Genomic DNA, 25,630 nt, shown 5'->3' with positions numbered 1-25,630 from the left:
ATCAACGTAACCTCATTGCCACTCACGCGGTAAGCCCTTTATTTAGCGCTAGCTTGCTGTAATGGTGTCGCGTGGGAATAGGAGCAAAACGGTTGAAGTCAAACTGTTAATCTATATCCCCTGGCGACCTAGTAACCCTAGAAACATTAACAATAATCTTAGGCCACGGCTCCAGGGGAATGCATAACACAAGATTTCGAACAAGGGCAATGGTGTCACCTATCTACAAAGAGACTTTTCAATCAGGCATATGCCCCCAGCTAGCAAACAAGTGATCACAACATCCCTTGTACCCAAAACAGAAATCTCTAGATAGCGAAGTCACAAACGGGATTTTACACAGAGAATTGGCCACTGCCCATTTAATGTTTCAAATACTGTATAAAGACAGCACTGGAATTCTCTCTCTCTCTCTTTTTTTTCAACATTAGCCTACAAAATGTTTTCTAGGTATGGTACCGAAAGTATCAAAATTCATGACTTGGTATCGTATCGAAAAAAACTAAAATGTTGGTATTGTGACAACACTAATTGAATGCGTGTTTGTGACACGTTTGTATGAGCCTATGCTTCTTTGTTCTAGCCAAAAGCTGTGCAGTGACCACAAACAAAAGGTATGCTCACACTAGTTACACAAACAAAACAAAAACAAACTGACGTTTTTAGTTTGCAACATTTATGCTTATATGGCTTGAATGTACAATAACAGCTAATTTGTAGGAAATAACTAGAAGTTACATATATTTTTTACACTAATCTTTGAGCATATTTTTTTACGTTTTAAGTGGAATTGCAGTTGAAATGAAGTCTAATATAAATACTGCTAGTGTGTATCTTTTAGTACACAGGAATACATGGGAACTCCTATGAGATTATACACAGCTCCCTCTGACGATGTCACTCCATATCTGATGTCACTCCATCCACAGGAGAGGTAAGGGTCGATTAGGTAAAGCCTGTTTAGAATTCCATGAAAGGAACATGTTGTGTACACCTTAACTTTATATTGCTTCTTTCCTAACTGCAGGGTTGAGATTTCATTTCAATGTCAGAATATTTTAAAAGTGCCCAGTGAACATTGTGAACATCTGAATAAAATGCAAATTGAAGGAATTCAAAGCGACATTCCATTCATACCAAACTAATCTCTACTCAGCCATTGTATCATTCTGTTGATTTCCACAAAAATGAATTGGTGTGATGTGATGCTTTCTTCGTCTAGGTCCCACATCAAATCTGTGTCTCTGGCATCTGTGAGATACAGCAGGCGGACGGAGATTAGGTTAAAAGATTCTGGAGTATGGCTTTAAGCACTCATCTAATATTCGCTGCAGTTTGTCTCTCTTTCCACAGGACCACACATAGGTAAGAGTTTGACAGCTATAGTGTGCATGTAACACACATCATCTTCTCCTCCATTACTTAAATGTTTTTTTCATTTTGCGCAATCCATCTATCCATCCATTCATCCGTCCATCCAGCCATCTACACTAAAAATGGATCAACTGGTCAGCCTTTCACCAAGGTACGATCACGTCTTCCCAAGTTCTCCTTCCCACCCTCCGTCCGTCCATCCATCCATCCGTCCCTTCGTTCATCCCTCCATCCATCCGTCCATCCAGACTTGGAGTGTTATCCTCTAGGGTGAATCCATCATGGCCTCCAGCATCTCCAGGAAAAGTTTGTGCATGGGCACGCCCCCGCGGGTCTTGATCCCGTAGAAGGTGGTGAGGGCTCGGCCGGCCGTCTGCCGCAGGAGGGGCAGGGTGAGGAGCAGCCGCCCCGCTCTCTGGGGGTCCTCGGGGTGCCGCTGGCACTCCATCTCCAGCAGGGCCTGGTGCAGCAGGTCCCGCAGCTTCTGCACCGCCTCCATGTCCTCGATGTACACCGAGTCTGCAGAGCCAAGACGTATACATTTAGTAATTTAGCGGAACGCTTTTATCCAAAGCGACTTACAAGGATGTATACACATTTTCACATTTACACTGATGGCACACTGCACAGGAGCAGTTTGGGGTTCAGCGTCTTGCTCAAGGACGCTTCGACAGGGAATCGAACTTGCAACCTTGTGATTACTAAACGACTTATATACCTCCTGTACCACTGCCGCCACAGACAGACAGGAGGAGGAGGAGGAGGAGGAGGAGGAGGAGGAGGAGGAGAAGAACGGGGGAGTGTGAACAGCGATGCGGGGAGTGTCATAACGACGAGTGCATTCACATGCAAATGTGGACTGATCTGTGGTGACAACAGATGGGGATGCGTGTCCTATTGACACGGCTATCACCAACAGCTTGAGTATTTGCATACCAAATAGAGAGTGTGTGGGTGAGGCAGGCCGACAGTGTGAATCTGATGTTTACAGTAATCACTGTTGTCACGAGTCACTGCTGGAACAGGAGTGGAAAATCCACCCACATCCAAATCCATCGCACCTTTTTTTTGTCCACTACATGCTGTCAGACAACACATTCTCCTGACTGATAACAGGGGGGGGGGCAAAGGTGTGGTTGTACCTGAGTTGGTGAGGGCGATGGCCTTGAGCATGACGAACTCCTCTCGGTCGAGCTGCAAGGAGCGGAAGCGGCGCGCTAGCTGGCTGATGGCCGCGTTGAGTTCGGTCAGGCCCGCCACTCGGGACATCTCCTCGTCAAGGACAAAGTCCTCGGCGAACACCACCTCGTCTTCGCAGCTCAGGGAGCGGTACGCCACCCCCAGCACCAGCACCTCCAGCCACACCGACTGCAGCACGGACATCTGGTCGGCCAGGGAGAGGGACAGGAAGCCTGCCGGGGAAGAAAAAGGGAGCCCCGATAGAAATTAGCAACTGGGTGACAGGCACGCCACGCTTCACAAAAGCTTAAAATACGACGCTGGCCAAATTCTTTCCAGGAAACAGCAACAGCTGGGAAAATGAGCAGCTGACACCTCTCCCAACCAACAGCTTGCAGTTCAATTGAGTCCCAGTTCCCAACCCCCTTCCCCCAAAAATACTTTGTTCCTTTTGTACCCCTGTTTCCCCTCCGCCTCCCTCTCTCTCTCACCTGGGATGTGTTTGGCCCAGCCAATAATGACCACTAGCTCTCTGTCGGCTAGGTCACAGAGGGTGGTGAGGGTTCTCTGAGCCGTGTCGGCCTGCAGTGGGTCGGGCATGGCGAAGAGCTTCTCTGGCTCGGCCACAAGCAGATGGGACACAATGATGTTGGAGGAGCCTGGAAGACAATCACAGAGGACATTCTCATTTATTATGAGCCCCTAGCCAATAAAACAACCAATAACAAACAAGACTGTTTGCAGTTCAACAGAAATGAATCTCTTTCCATTATCCATTCCCATTCATTGTAAACCATCCACACTTGAAGGATTTAGGCACGGGTCTGCATTTGAACTCCATGCCTCAGCACATTCCCTAAGGTCCATGTCAGGGTATGGAAAGGAACTCGCATGTCATGGCCAGCACGTTAGGTATTTCATTACTACTCCCGGGCGGCCCGCTCACCTTTCTCCCCCTCTTTCCTTAGTGGTATTGGGGCACTCTGGTACGTGGCATTCTCCTGCTCGGGACGTCGTTTATACTTTTGTCGGCCTCCTCTCACTCGGTCAAGGCGTACTCCTGAATCGAAAAATAAATCTGTGGTCAGCTATGGACAGTTAAGGGCAGTGCGAGAGAGTGCAAGAGAGAAGACGCCATTAAAATATGAAAAAAAAAAAAACACACAATGCAAAGGAATCGTCACCACGGTTATCTAGGCGGACAGATTGTATTGTGTTGTAATGTATATTTTGTGTAATATATGTGTAAGCACATTGAGAGTCAGTTCACCAGGTCAAATTCCTTGTTTGTTCTAACTTACTTGGCAAATAAAATCTGATTCTGATTCTGATACAGGAGATTTAACAATCAACAAGTAGTGAAAGAACTCCAGCTGGACGCCATTTTGGCTTTAACCCCAGTTAGCGGTGTTGTGTGGCTCACAAAAAAGGTGGGCTCCCTGCAGGCGGCGGCACTGGATTCAGGCCACTCACCCTCTTTGAGCATGCCCACTTTGAGGCACTTGGTGAAACGGCAAGCCTGGCAGGCCTTCCTGCGTCGCTTTGTGATCTCACACTCATTGGATGCCGGACAGCTGTACTCAATGTTACCTAGGAGACAGACAAAGACAGGAAATGAAAGGTGTGAGAGACGCTTTCCAAATGAACAGGGCAGCTCTCTGTACCAGTGGCTTGTGACTAGCATTAGACAGCACAAAAAAGGTAAACAAAAGGGAAAAACAACAAAAACGAAAACATTGACAGAGCTGATGGTGGTCCGATGTGTTTTAGGGTTTTAGTTAAAACAGAGAGACCCCAAGCATCCCAAATAAAAAGAATGTATGTACGTTTATGCATGATAATATAATTACCAATTCCCAATTATTCATCATTCACTGGCAGCTCCTTTTTTGCACGCATCCAGTTACACACTGACACATTTCATTTCTGTGTATTTTCCACTATGCGCTTCTATCTGCCCACAGCGTTTACATTTAGAATGAAGGTTGAGGGAGGAAGGGATGTATTTCAAATAGAAGAGAACTTGGCACACCCTTGTTTAGTTCATCGGTCGCTCACAAGATGGAACGTGGATTTCCACATTAACCTTGGGAATGTCTTTCAAAGCCATAGAGAACATAAACCAGACTTTGATTTTGACTCGTTACAAACACTCTCAAATTAAAACATGTATGTATCACAGTCATCACATGTTTGTAAGTCAAATCATTTATGCATCACATAAACCCAACAGTCAAGTAAGTGAACCAAACACCTCATGTGTTAGGCCTACCTATTAAACACGTGTTTGAGGTGTGAAGATCCATGATTTAAAAGCACTGTTGAAGAAAAGGTCCTTCAAAAACACATGTTCCAATGTACCACCTTAAGCTCATGTTGTGTAGGCTAAACACTACAATATTAATCAAGTCACCCAACACCTGGCCGCCGTATATGTGTATCACAAATGCCAGTAGCCCCGACCACATTCAGGCTTGATGCCCATGGAGGACACAGGTTTGATTCCGGCCTGATGTCATTTCTCCTGTCCACTCCCCACCTCTTCTCCCTCTCATTTCCTGTCCCACTCTTCTCTTCAACTATCGATTAAAGGCCAAAAAGCCCAAAAATAAATCTTAAAAATGTTTTTTTTTTAAAAGAGACCCAGATGCAAGGACAGGTATAGTGCTAATCATTGTATCAAATGAAGGACTGGCAAAGGATGAAAACTATCACTGTGGCTGGAAAGATGTTAATCAAGGAGTCTGCACATGTTGATGACGGGGTGAAGAGTCAAGTCAAAACCTCTGGATGCACTGTGCATGGGTAAGCTCCATTATATTCAAACCAGGTCGGACTACTTGCAGCCATCTTCTTTAAACTCACCGGGCTCTTTTGCTTCTTTAATTGATATTGCTGGAGTTTTACTGTAATTGAACTAATGATTTACCGGGCTTGTTCACAAGATCATGTGATTAAAAGGTGTTTTTCCTTCTGTTTAACGTCACATAAAACAATATTAAATATTGTGATTTTGTAATGTCAATTTAACCTGTATAACAATGTTAGAACTAGGCCTACTGTTGCCTTCAAACGCAACATGGGGTTTCCTCCTGTAGTGATATTTGCCTTACTACCACAGAAGCACCTTTATGGTGTTTACATAAGAAGCGCCCCGATTTTGGGGTTGCTCCGCCTAAAGTTGAGCGCAAATCATAGATTTAGGTCCAGGGTAGAATACTCATACGCTGCATAGATGCATGCTTTAATTTTTCCCTTAAGCGCATAGGAAAAATCACGCCTCAATGGCTTTGGAGTTTGGACCTTTTCCAAAACAAATACATAACCTTGAAAAATAGGTCGAGCTGAGAAAAGTAGTCCGTATAGAGCTTATACCTAAGCTTATACCATAGTCTTATATGAGAACCGGATTTCACAAAATGTCCTCTGAAAGCATAACAGCATCTTAAGAGGGATGGACAGATTGGCAAAGGTATTGACTTAGGTACTGGCAACACCCAACAAGTATGGGATTGCCTACAGCTTTACATTTGTTGATACATCATCCCCAAAAATGCATCCAGTCGGGGGGAACTGTGGCGCAAGCGGCAGCAGCCCTATACCATAAATGGGTTGGAAAACCCATTGGGACCCGGTTCGAGTCCGACTCGCGGTCATTTCCGGATCCCTATCCCGAATCTTTCTCCAGCTCACTTCCTGTCTCTCTCTACTATCCTGTCCGATTAAAGGCATAAAAGCCCAAAAATAAATCTTAAAAAATAAATAAATAAATAAATGCATCCAGTTAACCTCGACTCACCTTGTATTGTTCTCTTGAAAAAGGCCTTGCAGGCCTCGCAGGAGGCAACCCCATAATGATATCCTGACGCCACGTCTCCGCACACAAGGCAGAGCCTCTTGGGCAGGGTGCTCAGGGCGTACTTGCACCGTCCACCTCCACTTCCTGTGGAGCCTTCTTCTGCGCCGTCTCCTGCCTCCTCCTTGAAATGGCAGCGCAGGGCGGGCGTGTAGAGGGGTGGGGAGTAGCGCCCGGGGCCGTCTCCCCGGGTCCCTCCGCCAACGCTCTGGGACGAGTCCGAAGAGGCACCCCCTGGACTGGCACGGCCCCCTCCCGCTCCCTCGGGGCTGCTGGGCTCTGCTTTAATGTACAGATCAGAACGGCGGTCCCTGGAAGACATTATTCCTGCAAGAGGAAAAAAAAAAAAAACAGAAACAAAATAGTTACGGTTATAGTTTTTGTACAAAGTGACATTGATCAACAAGTTGATTAAAAATATATACCCAACAAAAAAAAAAATGGACCCAAGTTTCTTAGATTGCGCATCAAAGTAAATTCCTTTAGAGTTCCTGAAATATTTCCATGAACACTTGACACTTGGTCCACTGGGCAGGACGTGGTTAGTGCGCTCCCAGTTACAGTTCTGGTTTGAAGATGATATGTGAATAGCGACTTCATGTTTCAAACAGGGGGGGCTCACCCCACACACGCATTCCAATCTTTCACATGAACACGCTAACTTAAAACACAGCGGTCAACGCCACAGGATAAAAGACACTAGTAGCAGCCATAGCACTGCGGCTATTTTCCTCCATGTTCAGATGGATTCGGAATGACATAAAACCAATTAGAATTCCTGTTTCAACAGTGACAAAAGAGGCCTCCTCATGAAGATAATGAAGACACCTCAGCAAAAGCTTCGGTGAGAACTGCTTTCTTGTAGTTCTCAGCTCAAATGGGCAGTTTTTCTCTAGTTTCTAAGAAAAATGCCCTGTTATTAAAAACAACAAAATAACGCTGATGTCAATGATTATTATCAGGGCCCATCCAAAGAGATGGACATCGTCTCTACAGCACTTTGATGAGAGGTGGCAGACTCCTACTGTAGCTTAGTTGCTAGCAAGGGTTTGTTAGCAAGACCAGCAAATGTCACTTATGCAAACATCTAGACATCCTCTTCTCCAATAGGTAGGCTCATATATATATATATAAATATAAATAACAATTCGAAAAGTTCTGAGAAGTGCGGAGTTTTAACTATATGGCAAAGAGCAAAACTGGAAGTGAATATTTCTACATCGCCCGTGTGCTAGACTATGTGCAACAGTGGATGCATAATCTAGGCCCCACTGCCTCCTGCCAAACCAGATTAGGGTCATTAATCCAGCAGAGAAGAGCTCCAAGCCTTTAATTAAACCGCCATAACGAGACCCAGACTGAAGAGCAGTAGACTATAAGCTCCAATACCCAAACAATTAAACTGCCACTTTGTCAATGAAATGAGCACACCATGTTGGTTCAGTCAAAAAATATATCAACTGAGAGAAATGTGTAAACTATGACAAATACCCTCTCTCAACCAACTCTCTTGAGGTGAAGGTCTACCATCATCTTCACCATACTTAGCTTTGAAAGGGGCCGACAAGACAAAACAAAGGGCAAAAACTGAAGTGCAACTTCAATTGGCTACTCATAACTCAAAGCATGTGCTAAAAGCCACTGGTCGATGTGTGTGGGTAAACTGCATTATAGCAAATCTCATTACACGCTTGATTTTTCCCTCTTTCATTTCCTTCTGTCTCACAAACAGTTCACTGCCAATGCAAACCTCACAGCTGTGTAGCAAGTCTAGCTGTTTGTGACATTGAAATTCTCGAAACATGCCGACAGGGCTTAAAACATGACGATTCACAAATGTGCAGGTCAACAGGCCAAGCAATCATTTCTCAATGTATTCTGTCCTACTTGGCTCCCCCCAAGATCTCATGACGTGTTGCAATGCTGGGCAATGTACAGAATTGCTGTAATAGACTGGAGCCTGGTGTATGGTGCAACACTCAGCCCTAGAATCCCACTCTGCCCTACAAGAACTATGCCGTATGCCATGTAACCTTTGCTATTACATCCCCTCTCCACACGTCATTCTCAATTTCCATTGCCCTCTGACTGCTTCCAATAGCACTGTCATTTGAGTTAGACAGAGGATTACGGTGGAAAAGGAGAGGGAAAAACTTCACGTCATCGCCTTACATTGCATATTTCCTAGAATACTTCGCGACACAAAAACATGATCATATAACGTTTGGAACAGTTATTGAGATAAGTACTGGTTGAGAATAGCGATTGAGAAAACTAAATTAAGCCATAGGCTCACTAGCTCCTTATTCCAAAAACACTTTATATTCATTGTTTTGACTAACAAAACGAGCACGCTTACGGAGACGGAGGATACCGCGTGTTCCACCTTTAGAATCGCGAAATGTGCTTTAAGTAAAACGCTGGAATCTCACGGAAAAGGTGATTACTGATGTCAGTGTCAGAATACAGTGCCTACGAAATGTTCCGCTTTAAGCAGCAGAGTAGAGAAAAAGAATCCAACCGATACCAGAACGCATGAATCTACAGGTTTGCTTGGTAACATTTATATTAAATTGCCGTTGCCAGGTTAGCGAACTACCTCATCAGCTAACAAATATGCTAGCGAGTCAGATGGTGAATGCAAAGCCTATGTTTAGCGGAGAAATGTCTAACATTGGTCTGATCAAAAGATGTGGACTATTCAGCTATTCTTAACTTATATAACTTACTGACAATGAATAGGTATGTTACGATGACTTGTTAATAAACTGGCTCAGAATGGCTACTGGCGCTATAAAGCTAGCAACTTTAACATCACTTGCTAGGGCTTCCACAACTGCAATCAAGCTAGCCAGCTAACATAAATGTTAGCAACCGTTAACTGTGTATCGTTAACCGACTTACCTCCACCTCCAAAAAGGTAACAAGAAAGCCTGAGAACCGCGGGAGATTTCCTCACCTTTCAGTTAAACTGTCAGAGGTGGTGGTAGCCAGTGCTTACGTTAATTACTTTGTATCGTTTCCAATAAGCTGTCCGAAATACAAACTTAGCTAACGTTACAGCTGTAGCAATGTGCATTTTCGAACATACTGTCTGCATGCAAACTCGTGTCGAAGGCTGTTGGTTGCTATAGAGGGAGGAGGGGACGTGTACAGTTGGGGGAGGGAACGTGTAAAGTTGGGGGAGGAAACTCAAATTAATAAGAGAAACATGGTGCCAAATTGAGGACACATTTGCATCTATGTGAAATAACACGCAAATATTGGCACATATGTGTAAGAGAATGAAATACCTACGTATAGCTTCCTCGATGAGCTCGATAGATTTCTCAATGAATTTATGACTGTATTATGTGTGCGAATTTGCAGTGCAACTGCAGGATAGGCCTATCTAGGCCTTTATTCAGCCAAAAACCTAATTATAAACGATTATATGGCTTATACATGATTACCTTCAGACCACATATTTAGGGTTACAGGTACAGCATTCAGAAGCCACATTACACACAGTGCAAGCAAAATGTTTAAAATAAAGAAATCAATGTATTATTATTAATAATAATAAATGCCAAAACGATCAAACCAGTTAACTATTTTGACAAATGATTTCAGTTTTCCCTCTTATGCGAGTAATCATCCATATGATTCCATCCTTTAAGATCATATTTATTCTGTATAAGAAAATATTCAGAAGGAAAGCATATTAAGATCACTGAATTAATAACTTGGACTGTACCTGATCTGTAGGGCAGTTTTTCTGTGTTTCTTGTGCTGAGTATCCCCTTTCTCTCAGTTACTGTATGGCTTGGTCAGTTCGATCTGGTCAACAGGAGTCCTATTAAACATATACATAGAACATTTAAACTCAAGGTGACTTAAACATGAATTGTATGTTACATTGCAGTTAAAAAAAAAACCTATGGTAAATGTAATACTGTTAAAAAGATATCAAAATAACCAGATTTTGAAAACTGTATAGAATAGTGCCCTGTTGGCATAGTCATGTAAAGAAGACTGCTTTAGCTATGCATTTTCTTTATTACTACAGTTGATGAAAGCCTGCTCGCTCTAGCTCTATCTCTCTCTCCACTTTTTCTTTTAAAACCTTCACTGCCATGACAAATAAATGCCTTCACATCGCAAAAGCATTCAAAGAGTTTCTCCCTCTCTGCCTATCTCACACACATGTTAAATTACTGTGATTCAAATGGCTACTATAACGAAAATAATGAATGACTCTCACCAATCAGAATATTATGTCACATTGAACACAGATTCAGACTGTCGCCTCATCTCCCTCAACTATAAAAATTGTATGTTCTGTATTATCTGCCTGTTTCCATCAACAATTTGGCAGAAAATGCTGACAGAGGGAAACACAAGCATGTATTCAAATGCTCTCTTTCACTCTCGTGGGGGGAGGGGGAGAGCAAGAAGATCACAAGTGTTACAAACACTACACAAATATTATTAACATGAAACATAGCTTGAAGAATTTCTCATAATCAACAGTTACAATGTACCATCTGTTCCTCTGTATGATTAAATTAACAAAAACAGGAAACTAAATCTTCAATGAAGTCATCAAAATCGCAATTAGCTCGCAAAGTTCTTCAAAGCCAGGAACACCAGCCTTTTGACACTTTCCGGTCTGAGGAATGTCACAGCATTTACCTAATGCTAATTTACCAACAATTTAAAAGACATAGTAGGGCTACTGTGTGGGGGTGTGTCATCTACCAGTATTTGGATTTTGTCAAGCTTTCCACTGTTTACAATGGCAAACCCAGAACAGCATCAAAATTTCCACCAGTGGCCAAAGAATATGTTACCTCAGTTCCATTTAAAAACCCAGGCCTTGTTCTTAATGAATCAGATGATCAGATGATGATCAGAAAACAGTTTTCTGGTAACATAGGTAACTCATTTGGTAATTGTAGGCAAAAGAGTAATTGTAGGCGGACTAACCAGTAACTGATGTGGAATTCTCTGACGGCTGAAATTCTGGGACATTTGATTCATGATTTTACAAAATATCCCGGTATCCCGGAACTGCTAAATTCTTTCCGTAACATGGCTTTATACCGTAGACAACTATAATACCAAAATACCACCCACCTCGCTATCTCTTTTTCACCCGCTCGTACTCCCTCTATCTCACACACACACCCTCCCCCCTCTCTGTGACACACTCCGAAGGTCAAAGTCACTGGAGGGCTTGAAGGACAAATTCAGTGACTACAATCTCTTTCTGTATTGCGCTGCGGGCACACACAAGTGAAAACAACTCTTTAAACTGGGCGATAATTTACCAACTTTTACAGGAACCAGGCAAGAAAAAGATGAAAGGCACTGGATAGGCTACTATATGCCAAGATAAGAAGAGAAAATCAGAGAATCCTGATTGCCATTGTTTAGAAATTGACTAAAAACACATGTCATTAATGTCAGACACCTATCTTTTCACTTTGTTGGGCTACATTTAAAGCACTGCACAGTAGATTATATGCATTTGTAAGCGTACTAAATGTTCCTAAAGATTGTTCACTTCAAATGTAATAATAATAATAATAATTCATAATAACTGTTTATCTTTATTGGCACGGAGCAGTAATTCAAAAGAATGAACTTTGTAATGGCAATCTGGTATGTTAGATGCAATTAATGGAGCTGTAATAGGTCTTCTCCTACACAGGTTAGGGCGGCACCACGTTTTAAGTAAACAGGCCTACTTGACTTGACATGTTTTACCGGGATACCATGGGGGTTTTGTTGGAAAACTTAACCAGAAAAACTTTTGATACAGCTTTAACGGCGTAAACTTAAATCAAGAACTCAGATATGTTTCAGACCAACAGACATGGTTTATTTATCTTAATGTCACCCATGGCATGAGCCCTTTACAGAAATATAGCAAATCCAGTTCCTTCAGATTTGTCTTAACATAAATTAGCTTACTCAAGAGCTAAAGGTGTCTGGGTATGGTTTACCCAGAATATAGTATTAATAAAATAGAATCAAGTTACTATGGTTTTTTAATGATGTCTTCTGTGTTAAGGACTTTTTATAATGGTAGAGCAGAGAGTGAGAGTGTATTGAATCCTTCCGGAGTCCTCCTAAGCCTCGTTTTGAGCAGCAAAACAGCACTCCGTTTCACCCCATAAAGTCACTTTGAGGCTAAGAGTGTTCATAATCTAAGACTGATCTTAATCCATTTACAAACCAAACTGAAAATTGAACATGGCAATTTCAAAGTTACACACTTTATGTCCCATAGAAAAGAAAAGGGTAAGGTAGCTGTGGCACAATTAAGAATATTGTTTGAAGAATGATTAAACCTTGTCTTGAAAGGTAACATTATTCCTGTTCACTGTATTTCTAAAGACTGCAAACCCAGACTTTAGAAGGTGACCTTGCCCAGTGAGCCTTGACTGGTGAAAGGTTTACTGCGAAACTGGATTACAACTTCTTAAGAGCAGGGAATCCCAGTCAGTCCTAGCACAGCGCAATTGTCAATGTTCTCTATCCCCCGAATGACCAGTACATGTACTGACAGTTATCTAAAGCTTATTGCTATTCTACAGATGATAAAATACTAAAATAAACAAATGTGCAGAGTTAACAAAATCACGTGTTCAGCAACACTGCAGCAAGGTCTTATTCAGACAGAGGGTGCCATATGACACATTGCTGTGTGCCTCTATGATGCAGACACACTGACACTACGGCTAAACTGTACCTATAAGTTAGCCTAAATGTAGGGACCACTGAATCAAAATAACGGACAGAAGTCGACAAATAACAGGCATAGTCTTCCACGAACACAGCTAAAAGATGTCAAGTCATTAGACTTCAATTCCAATATCCATTGAAGTCGACATTTTAATGTACTTGTACCAGTAGCCTATTCATACGAATGTTACACATACTATTGGAAGTACTAGGACTTCTTTATAGTTAAATGAAGATGAACCGTCTTCATTACGTCATTTCTTACGTCGCAAAAATGCCTCGAATGCTGGGATGCCGATAGCACCGAGAGCACAAGTATAGTGGAGTCTATTTTTGGACTTCAACTAAGGAATCTATTGGCAAATGCGACGCGTCTCGTGGAGTGGAGGTGGGGGATCTTATTCGCTGACAAAGTGTAGCGCGCACACAATTATATCAAGGTCAGTCCTTGACAGAAAACAATTGCAACTAACTTTCTCACAAACTGCATTGACTCCAAATTATGTCAATGACATGCTCACGATAGTCTACCCTAAGCATGTTACGGGGCAGCTGGTATGTGCTCCCCTGAAACCGTGTGCAGGATAATTTCAAAATACCTAATCTGCTGCCAGTGGGCTGTTAAAACAATGACCCGACCCTACCCTACCCATGGAAGCCTTGCTGACCAAATGCAGCCTGTCTACAAGTCATCGCTCACATGCTGAAATGACCGTGGTCACGTTCGGTCAGGTGTACAGTTCAGAACGTGCATAAGTGATATGTCTTCTTTAGTTCTGCGACATAACCATTGATAACATCTCGAGCAAGATCTGGAAATGGAAACAGCTATCGTGGACATTATAACAGCTAATCATGGTATACTTACAACTGTTTGTGAAAACATGTCTGATGGTAAGCGTCTCAGACCAACCGGTGCTGGAGCAACTCTTCCACAGTGGTTCCACCACCGTAGGCTAGAGGGCAGTTGGTCGACCGTCTCAATCCAGTGATCCACTGTGAACATGAAACTGCATACCAATTTTCTTCAGCGACAAAGATGATGCTATGATAATAGGAAACTAAAATTCACGCCACCTTGACTGTTGCCGAACGTTAGAGTTTACAAAATCAATTGCAACGGTATTAAAACACACTTCCCGTGTGACGCCACCGCTTATCCTACAGAGCGTACGATTATAGTAACCAGTAGACTACATACAAAAGGGTGACGGTGTTACAGTTGGTAAGCAATTCGTTCATCCATATTTTCATCCGCAGTTTTGACGAGGTTCTTGCAAACCGACTAATTTCGTTAGTCACTATCGAGGTACTCGCCTTCCGCTGATACAACTGAGGTTCTAGTTACGTAGGCTATATCTCTTCTTCTTTCCCCTCCCTCTCCCCTTTTGCGTCTGCTGTCTCTCCGTTACGTCCGCGCGCCCCTCCAATCCCGTTCTCCTTTGCAGGCGTCATCAGCGTTGCAACAATGAAGAAAAATTGACCTACTGTAGGCTAATGTAGTGTCTGTCTGATGAACTGGGTTGCAAGCCTTGTCTTCATATATCAGATGCAGGTCTTTTTAAAATGCTTAATTCTCTATTCTGTACTTAAAAATAACATCGACTTCAGCCTAACACGATTCCAATAGCCAAATAAATGGCCATCGCTCAATGTAAACTAGATATCTGCACATTAATCTGAATCCTCATTCTTTTATCAATCTTAATTTACGTATAATCCACGAAAATTCTGTGACTAAAACAAATGGAGGCCCTTTGCCTACAAACCCACCGTCGTTGGATAAGCTAGGCGAACCTGACACAGATCCCAGTGAAACTAAATGCTGTTTGTCGGCGTGCGATATTCCAAGGGGTTTCACAACAGATATTACCAATGCTATGCCATATATTACAAATGCTATATAGCATCGTCATTTTGTCAAACATTTATTAGAATGCCCAAATACATGTCTACATAACAAAGCTGCTTTATTCAGTGGATTGTTGCTTATTCTCCCCTCAGAAACACGCGGCACAACTGTATCACACATCGCTTTAGAAGGCATGGAAAATGTTTGCGCCGCGCTCGGTCTGTTCGGTCTTGTGACACTGACCCAACTTGCTGCTCTAGGCCACCCTCGTCAGCTGGTACGTGGAACGGTTTTGGGCACAACGCCAAGGAAGAGGGGGTCAGCGGGACTGCAGAGCTGAGAGGAAGAGAAACTGAGGTTTCCAATCCTCTCGGTAACTTGATCACAGCAACTGGCACTAGGAAAGGAAGAGCGTCTGAGCCTGGTACAATGCTGTAACGGAAAAGAGCGTGTCCCTGTCGTGGAAAATTCATGTACAGATATGTAACCGTTGTGTTATCATGGGATAGGCTACACGCGGATAATGTTGCCTGGTCAGCTGCAAAAAAACGTTTGTGAAAGTGAAGACTATCACGATTAGTATTGCTATGCGTCAGTATTGGCCTAATAAATAACTCTGATCACGCACGAATATAAAGGCAGCCTATCTCGCTGTATGAGTAGCCTACAAGGTTGCCTGCTCCATGAAAGATTAATACAAGTAAGAAAGATTGCAAGAGTGAACGTTCTCCCTGTCATTGAGAATCCACCAGCGACCTTGAATTCAAGGTCGTACAGAAGCCGCAGAAGTCCGCATTTAAATTGTGCTGCATAGCGCCACTCAGCGTCAGTTTCCAGGTCCATGGATTAACGAAAGCATTTTAAAGATGTATTTGTATTGTTCTTAAAAATACTCAAATGGCAAGGTAGTCAAAATGATAGACTGTCATGTTTGATGTGATCATTCAATCATGTTGGCTGGCTGCCATGCCAACAGAACGGGTCATGCCCAAGTGGACAAGAATACCAACTAAGGTCATGACCTCAAGACAGGTGTGGACACCTACACAAATGCAAGACCTAAAATACCAACAAGACAACTCACACACAACACACACACACACACACACACACACACACACACACACACACACACACACACACACACACACACACACACACACACACACAGACACACACACACACACACACACACACACACACACACACACACACACACACACACAAGCACACACACACACACACACACACACAGTCCCACCACTTAAAAATCCTGCACTTTAGACAGCATACTATGATAGTTTGTCTAACAGTGACCATATCAGTTGTTTTAGAATATGGTGGCCTCTTTCATTTTCAGTTGATGTCACTCCTTACAACAAACACAACAGAGAAAAATTAGATAGCCTAAATATAGCTTCAGAGAGAAAAGCTTGCATGTAAGAAGTGTAAATAAAGACCATACACGTTACCTCACATATATTTTGAGTATTACCATTTAATAATGATAACCACATATTGTAATGTCACAAGTAATGTGACATGTTTCATTTATCAAGGTGTTGTTAGTCAGAGTTTTTGTGTCTGTGTCAAATTGAATGAATGTGTTATGCATCCATGTATACACTTAAATGTATTCTCCGATAGCAGAGATGTTTGTTTTTTTATTGTAAATGAAAATGGAAGGAGTGAAATCATTCAAAACACCGCAGAGAGAAAAGTAATTGAACGTAGATGGACATATTTAAAAGGTGTTTTACTTCCCTCTAGTGGTGGTTTGCCTGAATGGCTGATGACTACACGGTGTGCCAGCTTGTCCCAATGACGTCTGTACAGAGGGTGTCCTCGAGCCAAGGTCATTTGGAGACATGCTGGCTAAGACATTCAGAGAAGCTCGTGCAGTTATGCTTTATAAAACCTCTGCATCCAGGTGAAAAGTAATTCTCTCTCTGTCATTTCTCCATTTCCTTTGTCCAAATTTCCATTGTTTTATGAAACTATAACATAATTTTGTGATTCTGTTACATTTTGACCACCTGTATATATATATATATATATATATTTTAAATAAGCTCAACATTGCACTTCATTGATAAGAGGAATCTAAGAAGAAACTGTACAAAACAGTGACTGTGTTTGAAAAAGGGTAATAATCAGTTCTTACACATTCAAATTTGCCTAAGCATGCTTGCACACACACACACACACACACACACACACACACACACACACACACACACACTCTTTCTCTCTCTCTCAAAGTGAAGCCTACAAATTACATCTAGTCATTTTTAATAATCACTACATCAACACTAGCTCTTAATGTTCCTACTAACACAAATAATACAGGCTGGAAAGGACATAAAGATAATGGGGAAACACAGTTGCCCTAAATTGATATCAACCATATATTTTAACCCAAAGCTATGAAATCATTTTTATTGACCTAGACATACGTACAGGCAAAGAGGTGAAGGATTTCTCCCTGAAGGCACATTAAGATAATTAAACAGAGAATGCAATAAAGCCCATTGCCCCTAAAATAGTGTATCTGTACAGTATCATGTCTTTTCACCGGATTGTATATGGAGATAGTTTACAAGTTAAAGGCACCCAGTGCAACTTTCGAGGCTTAAAAATAAACATTCAATTTCTAGTCATTTTTACACGTAGTAAGTTTCAATAACTCCATACCATTACATACCGACATTCAAGCAGCAAAGATGAGGCGTCGTTGTGTGGTGAGAACTGATAGAAAATCGATAACAACAACAATCGCCGCCATTTTCTTTATTTTTTTGTAACCTACAATAAATAAAGCAGGATTCCAGTCAATGGAAAAATGGCTTCTCCCCACCGGCGATTGTTGTTGTTTACGATTTTCTATCAGTTCTCACCACACAACGACGTCTCATCTTTGCTCCTTGAATGTCGATATGTAATGGTACGGAGTTATTGAAACTTACTACGTGTAAAAAAGACTAGAAATTGAATGTTTATTTTTCATTGAATGTTTACATAAAGTTGCACTGGGTGCCTTTAAGGGTGCACTGAGATAGTCAAAGATCGCTGATCATTTTAAATACTGTATATGGTCATACCTGATCCTCTACAGAATGGAATATACTGCACAATATGAGGTGTTCATCAAGTGCATGCTCATTTTGAGTGTATTATATCTGGAGCCTCAGAGGTCCATAGGGTAGTCTTCGCATATGTACCCTTGATGATTCTTCAACAGCTGTTCATTGACTGGGTGTTTTTCGGTGGGGATAATAATAATTGCTACTCAATGAAAGAATGATAAAAAAAAAAACAGTGTTTGCAGTCCAGATCTGCTGTCTTTGCTTCTTGTTTTTTTTATTATTGAATTTTATTTACATTTGCTGACCCTGAAATGCCGTTACCTACATAATACCCCAACTAAACAATCAAGATGCAGAATGAAGAGAGAAAAAAAGAAAAGAAAAAAACTAAACAGTCATCCGCTGTAGAAAAACACCATTCTTTTAGGCCTTGATGCAAGAAAAAGTAATAGTTTCTAGATGGCACCTTTAAAAAAAGATTGATCCAAGACACTTGTTGTTTTCCTCAAAATACATACTAGCTGATATGGTTTTGTTGTGTTTCTCTCGTTTTAGATGAGGCATACAAACACTTATAAGTATCAATATACTAATATACCATAGCAATGTTCTATACCATACTTTATTAATCAGTATAGTACCAAGCCCATCTGGACCCAGTAATGGTGGTGTCTCTGGTTCTGTGTTCATGTTTACATTTACATTCCGGTATGTGGTAGGCTTTTATCCAAAACAACTTACAAAACATATTACATTTAGAATCTTATCAATAACAAAATTAAACACATATTAAGTATAACGTTCTAACAAACAAATCCTTGCACACTAAAACTGTGAACATCCAAAGGGTTTCCATTTGTCATAAGACATTGCACTTTGTTTGGCTTATACATAACTTAAATGTCCCCTCTCCTAGTTAGTGGTACATGTGGCATGCCAACACTGGGGAACGCACTTGGGGCGCAGAAGGAACAGTGTTTTAAAAAAGTAGTTTTCATTTCTATAATTGCGATAAAATACATGCAAATATATTTTACAAATGCTATGAACATTATATTGTTTCAGAAACAGTATGTATTTATTTTTTTCAAAACCAGAACAATAAATGTTTAATGGGGTTGCAACGTCACACCTTTTGCCAATCTCGGCCCAAAAGAGCTCAGACTGAAAGTTTCTTGTTCTACCTCCAAACGGCCTTGACTGCTAGTCAGAGATGTTTGGACAAGCTTCTTTATTAATTGTGAAAAATGAACATTGGCATTGGTGGAGAGGCACAGGACATTGCAGCACAAAAATGTGCTAAGGCTATTTGATTAATAATGACTTCATGAACAAACTATCTTCTCATAAAAATAAGCTAGCAGTATATAATGAATGTGCCATTGCAAACGGTATACTAGCTAATGAAACCACCATGCTAGCTAGCTGGTTAGCTAGATAGTCTAGTTGTGCTGAACATGCAATCTAGTGCAGCCATACAATGGAAATTGTAGAATGCAACAGGTGAAAAAAATATTTGTCACGTTTTTTTTTGCACACATCCTTTCTTAGGTTGGAGGGCAATTATTTACTATATCTATTAATTACTTTATCATGTTGACATGTTGATGATTTCTTAGATAAGAAGAGCACATGCCGAACACATGAATAATCTGCATAGTGTAATCTTTCAGCGCTATATTTCAAATAGCCTAACACCAAACATATTAGAGGGGAGTCGGGTTAGCCAGGATGTGTCCGTCTTTGCTGTGTAGCACTGCAAGCTAAGCTGTTGAGGCACTTTTCAAAACTGGGCTGAAAGGACAGTATTTCAGCTGTCTATTTGGTGATTCCCAACTATGTGGACATTTAACAGAAAACAGGACTGCTCACAAGACGCTGCCAATTTTTTGACAGCATTCTGTAAGGCAGTGCTCAACTAGCATGTGATAGTTTATTTGAAGGTGCAATTCCCAGCAGACATTCCCTTCCTTCCTTTTCCTTTCCCATCGTTCCCACCTGTCCCTCTCCCTCTGGTCTGCTAATCTGTGTTTCACACAAACGTGAGCGCACTTTGAGGAGCTGAATCACTGAACTGTAAATAGTGAGACAAGGCCTTTGCAGTCATTGATGCTCCTCTTTATCAAGATGGAGGGCTATCTTCATCTTGTTTAACTTCTTTTTTTTGGGGGGGGGGGGGGGGGCTTATTTTTTAAGCCTTTAATTGACAGAGCAGTGAAGATTGTGACATCTTGAGAGGAAATGAGAGGGAGAAGAGGTGGGGAGTGGGCAGGAGAAATGGCATCAGGCCGGATTCGAACCTGTGACCTCCTTGAGCGTCAAGCCCCGAATGTGGTCTGTTTGAGCCACAGTGCCCCCCAGCTTGTTTAACTACTTGTTAGATTGGAACTATCTGTAGAAACTCACTGATTTTTTTGATGTCCTTCCATGACCCCATGACACTACTGAATTGTTGATTTCCTTATCGGTACCTGGCCAGAGGAGAGAAGAGGCACACAAACTTCAACACAGAAACAACAAGTCCGAGCGGACAACAAGATGCGTCAACTCAACTCTGCCACCTTGTGGACACAGGAGGGAATTACAATTGAAAGAATGCGTTTCAGACAGACCGACCGACAGACGGACGGACATACCCTCTTATAGAGATGCCGGACGCATCTAAAAAGAGTCTTGGTTTGGTTAAGGCTGTGGAGGAGCAGGAGGGGGCTCATTCGGGGGTCCTAAGTCTCCGTTAGGTTCCTTCTTCTCTGGCTTGGTGGGGCTCGTCTTTGGGCTCTTCTGGGGGGCAGGTCTTCTGGGGCGCCTCCTCCTGGGCTTCCGCGTGGGGACATCGTTGGGCTGAGCGGAGTCAGTCAGAGGGTCCAAATGGACCTTCCCACTCACCGCGTCGGAGGACTCGTCAATGAACGCCAGATTCTCCCCAAAGTAATCCAGAGGCTGGCAGAAGGCTGCGTCCGACGAAAGCGGTGGTTTGTTCTCCTTCTCCTCCTTCTCCACGTCTCCATCAGGCACACGATCTGTCTGTGTGGCCCCAGAGTCGCTCTCAGACTCTGATTCAGACTCATTGGAGGAGTAGGAACCCAAGGAGGACCCTGATTGGCTGTGAGGCTGCTGCCCGTCTTCCCCCGCTCTCTCGCCGTCCCTCGCCCCTGCAGTGCCAGATCCGCTATGGCCGTGGCTGTTGCCCCGGTGGCCGTGTCGCCGTCTACGCTTGGTGGAGCGCTTGAACGGGTCGTCGATGTTCGGCATGTTCGGCATGTTCGGCATGTTCGGCATGCGCACAGACATGTTCTGTAGGTTCGCTCCCAAGTCTGTGGCGTGTGCTTTAAGCGCCTCCATCTAAAGGGAGATCAGTGCAAGAGATTATAAGGGAAAAGAGAACTGAACTGAACTGAACTGAACTGAACTGAACTGAACTAAACTAAACTAAACTAAACTAAACTAAACTAAACTAAACTACTGAACTGGACTGGACTGGACTGGACTGGACTGGACTGGACTGGACTGGACTAGACTGGACTGGACTGGACTGAACTGAACTGAACTGAACTGAACTGAACTGAACTGAACTGAACTGAAAAATGCTCACCTCAGCTCTAGTCTTCTTGAAAAATATCCGCAGCCAGTTTCCAATCATGGCAAGGATGGACACAAAGTAGGCCAAGCCAAAGAGGATCCAGAACCACACTAGAGGCTTGTACCACATCACCACGTCACTCCCTGCAATCCCTGATTCACCTGGAAAAATAAACAAGCAGGAAAACGCTTGACAAAAATGAAGGGTGAAAAGGAACCCTGCAGGAGTGTCGTAGGGGGAGTTATTTTAAACATCAAGTTGTGTGTCTCCCTCTAGGGGGAGACAGATCTGCACAGATGTACTTATCAATAATTCAGAAATCTTAAAAACCATAGGATAAATAATTCAGGCAGCAAATGAAATGACCACGATGATCTAACTGTCTCACAGTCTCACTGTCGGACACACAGCTTGAAGATAGGTAAGTCAGAGAAAATTGGCAGACTTTGATAAGAAGTAAACAGATACAAGTTCAGAGAAGATCAGTGGACTGTATGATCGTAATACTACACTTCATAGTTGCTTATGGCCTGTTGGCCAGAGGTCAACTGAGAATGAACAAGGTTCAAGCGCATTTTTGAGAAAAACCTGATATCAAACGATCAAAGAACCACCATGCATATAACCAGCATATTATTTTATTCTATACTATTTACATAAATAATAGAATATTATTATTTGCACTGAACCATATTATTTTATATTATTTGGAGCAATTTACTCTTTCTTACTCTAATCCTACTCTAACTAATTCGTGGTCAGATAGACCTCAATAATTCCTGGTTGATGATTTGTAATTCAATATTGAATTGAATTTAAATGAAACATTTAAAAGTAATTTAAATGTAATTAAACATTTCACCTGCAACATAGTCTCCAAATCCTACAGTCGTGAGCGTAATGACCACGAAGTAGGCTGACTCAAGTAGCGTCCACTGTTCCACTTCCTGAAACACCATTATGGGCACAGCAACGAAGAGGACTACCCCCAATAGGATGGAAAAGACCGCTGTGATGACACGCACTATAATGGGGCTCACCTTCCATTTCTTCCGGTGTATTCCATTGAAATCAAAAGGGATACGTTACTGTCAAAATTCCTGAAAGATGGCTGGCAACATTATTTTTGTAGGGACATTTTATATCTTTACTTTCCTGAAAATATCAAATTAAATAAATCATTTCAAATTATGGTATGAAGTCACTGATTCAGAGATGATCAGAGAATCATATATTCTATGTCATATTATCGTATATTACCATCAAAAACATCTCTACTTTGGCAACAGCATTTTGCAGCCCAGTCCCAAGGTGGTCGCCCACTCCAGCCAGTAGAATGGCAAACATGGGAATCCCAAACAGGGCATAGAAAATACAGAAGAGTTTCCCTCCATCTGTTTGGGGGGAAATGTTCCCATATCCTGATGGAAGACAGATAACATGACATGTAAATACAATACAAGCACTGAACAGAAGGAGAGGCTTTGATGCTGACACAATAGAGAGTGAGACATGTCTAGAGGTATGGCAGCCAGCTAGAGACACAAGAAAGAGAGTGAGACAGGTCTAGAGGTATGGCAGCCAGCTAGGGACACATGAAAGAGAGTGAGACAGGTCTAGAGGTATGGCAGCCAGCTAGGGACACAAGAAAGAGAGTGAGACAGGTCTAGAGGTATGGCAGCCAGCTAGGGACACATGAAAGAGAGTGAGACAGGTCTAGAGGTATGGCAGCCAGCTAGGGACACAAGAAAGAGAGTGAGACAGGTCTAGAGGTATGGCAGCCAGCTAGGGACACAAGAAAGAGAGTGAGACAGGTCTAGAGGTATGGCAGCCAGCTAGGGACACACAAGAGAGTGAGACAGGTCTAGAGGTATGGCAGCCAGCTAGGGACACATGAGAGAGTGAGACAGGTCTAGAGGTATGGCAGCCCGCTAGGGACACAAGAAAGAGAGTGAGACAGGTCTAGAGGTATGGCAGCCAGCTATGGACACAAGAAAGAGAGTGAGACAGGTCTAGAGGTATGGCAGCCAGCTAGAGACACATGAGAGAGTGAGACAGGTCTAGAGGTATGGCAGCCAGCTAGGGACACATGAGAGAGTGAGACAGTTCTACAGCTAGGGACACAAGAGAGAGTGAGACAGGTCTAGAGGTATGGCAGCCTGCTAGGGACACACCGATGGTTGTGATGATGGTGCCTGAGAAGAAGAGTGCGCTGGGTATATCCCAGACACTGGTGAAGGTGGAGTTGACCGCAGGATCAGCCCCAGACCCGAGGGCATCCGCCAACCTCTGAAACACAGAGAAGGGGAGGATGAGAGAAGGGCAAGTAATATTAATAATAATAATAATAATAATAATAATATTAATAATAATAATAATAATAATAATAATAAATAATAATTAATTTTATTTTTAACGCACTTTTCATTTAAAGGAATCTCAGAGTGCCTACATATTAGAAACTAACTATCATAATACAATACAATAAAAAAAATTGTTAACATAAGCATGTATAAGTAACAGTAACTGAAAACAATTATTGAAACAAATAATAGAAAAACTCTGTGAAAGTGGAACACGGGTGCATACAAATCTGCTTGGTTGATTTTATGGTAATGGAAAACCTTAAAGGTCTTCTGGAACACTTTGCATTTGTCATGCTGAGTAACACACTCATCATTTATTCCAGAAGCATTTACATTTTCTCAATAAAAAATGACTTACTCCACCTTCTAACTGCAACTATTCATTTTTACTTTTGTAAATATTTTGTCATTCTTGGCTCCGATAGAAGGCCACTTAACTTTTAGGGTTAATCAGTATCCAATCCACTCAATGAGGGACCCGAATGCCTCTATGACGGTAAAATTAAAATACTTTTTTAGTTTCTTTTACTCAAGAAAAGATAAGTCCCTCTGCAGGGACATTTATCTACAGCCATCAAAGAAATACTGTATATATTTCTGGAAGGTGAAGTGTAATTCTGGCAAAAGGTTGTTAATATTTGAGACCAACAGCCAGTTAAATTATACCCCACTCCCACGCTCCTGAAGCAACATGGATGCACAGCTAGTGGACCGTGAGGAAAATTTCACTGAATTTGAAGAAAAGTGTAATGGATTATATGGAATGCACCTTAAAGTTCAAGGCAAGTGCCTTTTTTTACTGTTCAAAGTCAGCATGTATTGTTAGTCCAACGAAGCCATTATGGGCTGAGGAAGGGTAAAAAAATTGACAGCCTGTCGTCGCAGGGACTTGGCTGCAGGATGTCTTTATTTTTCTTCTTACCTCAATGAGGGCTTGCAGCACATCCGGGGTTAATTGAGTGAAGGTACTGAAGTGATTTCAATGATTAAGTGGCTCAAAAACAGTTAAGTGAATGTTCTAGAATGGCTGAGCCTCAAAATCCAAATTAATCTGTGAATGTTCTAGAATGGCTGAGTCAATATAATATCAGTACCTTCACTCAAGTCAAACCTGCCAGAACATGCACTTGAATTAGTAGTGCTAAAACACCAAGTATCTCATACTCTAATCCTAACAGTCCTGTGTGTGTGTGTGTGTGTGTGTGTGTTCATCTTAATCCCACATTAGTTCTACATATACCCTTCAAGATGCGTCACCTGATCGACAGATTTTTTTCTTCTTACCTCAATGAGGGCTTGCAGCACCTCCGGGGTAATGCAGGTGTAGTTATCCAGGTACTCCTGCCGCGTGATGGCGAGTTTGACGGACCCGTCCTGGTACTGGTTCTCCTCGTGGGGCACCTCGAGGGCCCGGAACACCACGGCCCCCAGCACCAGGTAGAGCAGCACCCCAGTGAAGATGGTCAGGAGGGTTGAGCAGCGCATACTGGTGCCTCCGCTCCTCAGCCCAAGACCCCCCCCCCGCCGCTCCCTGCCCCCCCCACTGGCAGTGCTGCTCCGCTCGGCACCACAGCTGCAGGACCAACTCCAGCCATTAGGGGACTC

At 42.4% G+C, this 25,630-nt stretch overlaps 2 protein-coding genes across 2 annotated transcripts in view; both read right to left on the bottom strand.

Annotated features, from left to right (window-relative positions):
- Positions 1–1,601: 1,601 nt before the first annotated feature.
- esrra (estrogen-related receptor alpha) lies at positions 1,602–14,373 on the bottom strand. Its single transcript, XM_080852846.1, has 8 exons — positions 14,010–14,373; positions 10,146–10,244; positions 6,353–6,736; positions 4,027–4,143; positions 3,500–3,613; positions 3,045–3,212; positions 2,517–2,786; positions 1,602–1,893 (listed from the first exon to the last, which is right to left on the bottom strand). Exons 3-8 carry the CDS (start codon positions 6,729–6,731, stop codon positions 1,640–1,642), a joined length of 1,302 nt encoding a protein of 433 aa, XP_080708972.1. The 5' UTR covers positions 6,732–6,736; positions 10,146–10,244; positions 14,010–14,373; the 3' UTR covers positions 1,602–1,639.
- A 3,948-nt stretch (positions 14,374–18,321) lies between these two features.
- Positions 18,322–25,630, bottom strand: part of kcnk4b (potassium channel, subfamily K, member 4b) — a 10,580-nt gene continuing 3,271 nt past the window's right edge. The window contains exons 3-8 of the mRNA XM_080852822.1: positions 25,310–25,598; positions 23,834–23,948; positions 22,920–23,080; positions 22,522–22,708; positions 21,672–21,820; positions 18,322–21,421 (exon numbers count right to left, since the gene is read on the bottom strand). Coding sequence (XP_080708948.1) covers positions 20,762–21,421; positions 21,672–21,820; positions 22,522–22,708; positions 22,920–23,080; positions 23,834–23,948; positions 25,310–25,510 — 1,473 coding nt within the window. The 5' untranslated portion in view covers positions 25,511–25,598 and the 3' untranslated portion in view covers positions 18,322–20,761. The remainder of the gene's footprint in view (positions 21,422–21,671; positions 21,821–22,521; positions 22,709–22,919; positions 23,081–23,833; positions 23,949–25,309; positions 25,599–25,630) is intronic.

This window comes from Sprattus sprattus, assembly GCF_963457725.1.
Source record: "Sprattus sprattus genome assembly, chromosome: 1".
Classification (NCBI taxonomy): Eukaryota; Metazoa; Chordata; class Actinopteri; order Clupeiformes; family Clupeidae; genus Sprattus; species Sprattus sprattus.
Note: the sequence above shows the minus strand (reverse complement) of the source record. Positions and strands in the feature narration are given on the sequence as shown.